This window comes from Periplaneta americana, chromosome 1 (genome assembly GCF_040183065.1).
Source record: "Periplaneta americana isolate PAMFEO1 chromosome 1, P.americana_PAMFEO1_priV1, whole genome shotgun sequence".
NCBI lineage: Eukaryota > Metazoa > Arthropoda > Insecta > Blattodea > Blattidae > Periplaneta > Periplaneta americana.
Genome location: NC_091117.1, coordinates 83918692 through 83924691, shown reverse-complemented (window position 1 = coordinate 83924691; position 6000 = coordinate 83918692). Strand labels below are relative to the sequence as shown.

At 30.8% G+C, this 6000-nt stretch overlaps 1 protein-coding gene across 1 annotated transcript in view; it reads right to left on the bottom strand.

Annotated features, from left to right (window-relative positions):
• Positions 1-276: 276 nt before the first annotated feature.
• LOC138697556 (acidic phospholipase A2 PA4-like) overlaps positions 277-6000 on the bottom strand; it is a 176941-nt gene continuing 171217 nt past the window's right edge. Inside the window, exon 6 of the mRNA XM_069822905.1 lies at positions 277-3133. Coding sequence (XP_069679006.1) covers positions 3040-3133 — 94 coding nt within the window. The 3' untranslated portion in view covers positions 277-3039. The remainder of the gene's footprint in view (positions 3134-6000) is intronic.

Here is a 6000-nt window from a genome sequence, read left to right as displayed (position 1 = left end):
ATAATTACTTTGTCACTTTTATTTCTCATGTAAATATATGTGACATTAATATTCATATAATATGATCCAGATGCCTTTTACACAAGCTTTGATGTAAAGAAGTTATCTTGAGTTTGTTATGAGAAACTATAATTTTTTATTCTGGTTTACACTATTCAATAATTGTCAAGAAGAGGTTAACTTTTGTATTAAATGCAATGAAAGAAAATTAATATTCAGAAAACTCGGAGTGTGATAATTAGGCATGATTACAAGATAATATTCATACCAACAAACTTTGCTATCTTGTCAATAAATATACTTTTATTTCATATCACATGTTTAACAATAAAACATTTCATGCATTATACAGTGTTTTTTCGATGTTTAATATTAAATCACAATGTTTGCATGGTAGATTAATTAAGATGTGAAACAAAATGATCACTCAGTGTGGAGCTAGATGAAGATAAATGCAGCATATACATTTTTTCTGAAAACGATTAAAACAATTGATGCGAAAGTAACTAACATACAAAATAATTATAAAAAATACAAATTGTACAAAACTTATAGGTAATAACTAAATATTAAATAATATATATATTTGAGTACATTATGTAATTTCAATTCTCGAAGTTGGCAACATAGTAATTTATATATAAATGTATACATCTAAATCGTGAATTAGTTATTAGAATATTTTAAAAGTTCCTATTATTTTGGATTGTTTCATTGCTAATATTAATTCAGATTTATGTAATATATAAAGTATTTCTTAATTTAATTGTAATATCAACATATTGGACATATTTATACTTTAATTCAGTCTTCTCGTAAGTTAGTGATTTTGGTCATTACAAGCAAAAGTATTTATGTTTATGTTCAGATTATTGATATTAATGTCAACAAGTTTTCAGTGGTGAGTTATTTTTTTATAGTTCATTATATTTTGTATAAGCTAATATGAAAACAAATCTTGGTAATGCAAATACCATGCCACAATAAACATATTGCATCATATTCAGTCATATTCTTCGTAATTTAAAACATTTCAATGTATAATTCTAGAACTTCAAATTTGATAATTCATTCACGTGTATGACATTGTAACTTGCGAGTAATTTCATATAAATAAATTCTTGCAGAATTTTAGTTGCATTTGTCTAAATTTGAGTTTGTTTTCATAATATAAATGTTGGAAAAGTATCTTTAATAAACTTCCCAATTTTGGATTAAAATTATTTGTGTTGACATAAAATAAAATAACTTAAAATATCATGCATGTGAGCACCAACTATAATAAATATGAATCTAATTTTAATATAAGACTCTAAAACATAGTGAGGTGATTAATTTCAAGTCGTATCTAGGCCTAACTGAACATATTAGTAAAAATTTACAAAAATCGATACAATGCTTCTATCATCGGTCAACCATCTAACAAAATTTACTGCTATGGTAACTATTGAATGGGAACATGACTACAAGAAATACATATTATCATTTCCAGTATTGAGATTTTACAATTGTTCTTTTTCTGAAACTTGGCGTTTGAGGAACCTATTACTTAAATTATCATACTTCTTGTATATATAGTATTACGTTATAATATTTTTGTATATGTGACAGTATACTAAAGGATAATATTCATGTATTTTATTGAGTATTTAATATGTGATAAAATGTCTAATAATTATTATTTATATGTGTATGACGAAAAGAGTCTTAAGGTGGGAAAATTCAGCAAGAAATGGTCCCCTATAAAATTCTCTACCTCAAAGAGAGGTATATTGTCCTTCAGATATATTCATTAGCTACAAAGGAACACGTAACTTTGGTCTCTTTGCATTGTTAATATTTGGATTACTTAAAATTAAACACTCTAAACTACGCAATTCATTCTAAATACTTCAATGTTAGTTTCTTTTTAAAAAATCAGCATCTTTTTAATTTTGTTCCCTATTGCAATAATACTGAAAATGTAGCAAAATTTAATTATTGTATCTTACATTTCCTTAAATCAGTATGCTATTTTTTAATGTTTCTATAATCTGCATAACAATATTATTGCTAAATCCTCCCACTGTAGACTTCAGTGTTTTAATCTCTCTTAAAACGATTCATCACCAAGTAAACGCGCAATTCCTTCAGTATGGATAGCAAACGATTATTACGAGACCTTGAAAGCTGAAACGGAATGCAATTAAAATATATATTATAATACATTTTCTAAACAACTTAGTCAAAACGATGAATATGTGACAAAATAAAGCAAAAAATATATACTGCTCTATTTTTCACACTTAGTTTATTATACTCAGAGTTCAACATTTTAATGAATGTTTCAGAAATATTAATACATTTCTTTAGAAACTTTATATTACATTATCCATATCTACAAATGAGAAGTAAGTAACATTTTGAAGTAGGAGCATTTTAATTTAATGTAAATTATACTTTTTAATTTTAAATGTAAGTAGTCGATATATTTTTCATTACTATTATATTTTGGAAATTTTATTTCTTAAAGCAACTTATAAGAACAATTTTTTACTGAAACATTTAGATTAATGTTAATAGATTCAATGTGTCTTGCTCTGTGAAGAAAATTTAAGTGGAAATAATTGAATTTGTAATTTAACAAAATGTCAATAATATAATTGTCATAAAAATGTTGCACTGTAGTGTTGGCAATTTTTTTTGAAACTTGATTAATTTTCAACAAATTCACTAAATAAATACTTACACTTCTACCTCTGAGCTTTCGATTATGAAAATCTTCAGAAATTTTAAAAACCTGCTTTCTTTAAGCTTTAACATAATTATTATCAAAATGTTTTCATCATATTGTGGAACAATCGTGGTTTTACTATGTTTTTTTAAAGATGGTGTGTGTTCAGAATCTATTAAATTTCTTTGTATGCTATTAGGAATATGATTTAATATTTTCGTACATTAACATAAAGTCTAATTTGGAAACTTACATTTTTCATGCGACGACATTTTCCGATTAAGCTTTCAAGGGCTCTGAAACACATGTTAGTAAGCCGAAGGTAGTTAGTAGTATGGCGTAAGAGGAGAGAAGCTACCGCTGGGACGGAATTCCATTAGTGGACACAAGCTGTTACCCATCACCTCCTGATCATCACTTCTGTAACAACACAACCACACAATGAATATTGTTAAGAACAAAGGATGATTTTGCTATAACGAAACAAGCATACTGGAAAAGAGCAATGGGGAGAAATCCTGAAATTAAATTTGATTATGCAGTAGGGAAGCATTAGTTGAGGTTCAATTAACACAATATGCACTAAATGAAAATTAATTGATTGTGTACAGGGAAGGAAAATAATGTACCTATTTATACTAAATAAAGTTAAGTTGAAAAGTTTTATGTTTGATTGAAAGTGAGTTAATGACGCCTTTGTAAAATACAATGTTCCCATAGAAACATTCCGTGATTACAAACCACTATAATTTTGTAACTATATGTATTAAGAAATTCATACCAATTCCATTAGAAAGAACAGCTCAAAGAATTTCAGGGGATGTGTAATTTTAATTTGTTGGTGAAAAACAATAGATGGCACTATAAGAAAAAAAGACGTTCTCACTCTTTGGCAATTAAAAATCTAACTTGGTTCAGTCGCCCTGGTGTTGCATCAGATTTCACACCAAGATTTGGAGTTGTGACATTGTTGGATAGAAGCAAATTGTGTTAAATGGTGTGAATGTTTACACATCAAGTCAGTGTGAATTCTGCAGCATTTAGATAGTTATGGCGAACATACAGGAATTTCGTTGGTGTGTCTTTTACCACTTCAGAATCGTCTTGTCAGCAGGTACCGCATGTTAAAATTCCGTCATGGGACACTCTGAACTCTCCGTTTGCTATGGTATTCCAATACGTACCAACTACGTTCCTGTGGGTTCGCCATAACTCTCTAAATGCTGCAGAATTCAATATTGAGTTGAAATGTAAACATTCACATCATTTAACATAATAATTTGATTCTCTCTAACAATGCCACAATGACAAGTGAAAGAGCAGGAACAACATCTTTTTTTTTACAGTGCCATCTATTGTCTTCTGCCAACAATTACAATTACACATCCCCTGAAATTCTTTGAGCCGTTCTTTCTAATGACACCAGTTTAGATTAAGGTTTGAGCGATGTGGTCGAAATTTTAGATACTGTAAACATTTTAAAGTTTAACTCTTTCAGTGAAGAAATGAAATCGATTGTCCTGCGTTGTATATTTATGCCACGTAAAAGAAACCTTGTTCTTAAGTGAAAGGATGTAAGCTGGTCCTGTCGACAGGACTACACACTAGGACTAGAAGAGCCAAAGTTCAAGTCCAGGTGAATTCCGGATTTTTAATGTCATTTCTTGCAGAAATGTTCTGAGTCAAATTACATCTTTTTGAAATTGTGTGCTGGATTTTTCTAGGATAAAATGTGTATGGATAGTAAAGGAAATACTTCCTTCTAATACTTACTTAAAAGGGCTTTTAGACAACCTAGAGGTTCATTGCCACCCTTAGATAAGCCCGCCATCGGTCCCTATCCTGAGCAAGATTAATCCAGTCCCTACTATCATATCTCACCTTCCTCAAATCCTTTCTAATATTATCCACCCAATTACGTCTCGGCCTCCTTAAAGATATTTTTCCCTCAGTTCTCCCAACTAACACTCTATATGCATTTCTGAATTCTCCCATATGTGCTACATGCCCTGCCCATCTCAAATGTCTGGATGTAATGTTCCTAATTATGTTATGTGAAGAATACAATGCGTGCAGCAACATTCGTCATTCTCTTGTAAATCCTCTTACAAGCAAACATTCTCATGGAGGCAGAGAAAAAGAGCAATTTTTCTTCTTCCACTATGTTAATAGTGTCGAACAAATGCTTGTACAAATTTTGGTTACATGAGGGCCTTCCAGAAAGGAAGTTTACAGAAAGAAAACACTGTTTCATGTAAAGATTTATTCTAACAGATACAGTAATTGTTTAGCTATTTTTCAACATACTGTATACCACACTGGAAGTGAGACATTGTCATACCATGGAATCAACTTTTGTATCCCTGTGCCGTAGAAGTCTGCCGCCTGGAATCGGTACTAATGTGTGACAGCCGTCTGCATCTCTCTTTTGATCCCACGGTATCGCAGATGTCTCAATTCCGGTGGGGAATTGTTGAAAAATAGCTCAATTGCTATATCTGTTTCAATAAAATTTTCCATTGTGTTTTGTTTCTGCAAACGGCTCCAGGAAAACTTACTTTTTGGACGGTCCTCCTGATTGCACTCCAATGGCCAAAGTTTGTATAAGCACTTGTTTTTGGCTTTATTAACATGTTGGAGGAAAAACGTTAACTTTTTTTTATCTATCCTTATGAGAATGTTTGCTAGTTAGCCCTAAATATCTTCGTTGTAATACAAAGATAAACAAAAATATGAAAGCTCCACGTCCTTAGCACCGTATTGGCGTGCAACGCAGATGACATTACATTTATATGAATAGAAAATATTTACTAGTAATAAAGTTCTTGTTATCTTCGTAATTAAACTGAGCTCGTTATTCGTCTTTGTAGTGTAATTATTTGAGGCCTTGCAAAGCCAAAGAAGCTAAGTGCCAAAACTGTGTTTTGAGAAAATCAATAAAACTGTTTCATATTACAGAATTTAAATGTGCAGCAAGTGCGATCTTTTAGCGGGTGTGGGAACTACTAGGACCAACTTATACATAACTTCTTTAGTTATGCATTGGCATTGGTACATAGCTCATGTATACCTACACAACTTATTTTTTAACATCTTGGCACACAGCTCTTTTAGTTTTATTATTTTAATAGTATGGATTTTATTAATTTGTCCTACAGAATAATCTTTGTAATGTTGACAATTAATATTTGAGGAGAAAAATTCGATCCGGCGCCGGGGATCGAACCCGGGCCCTTGGTTCTACGTAACAAGCGCTCTGACCACTGAACTACGCCGAATTTAATCCA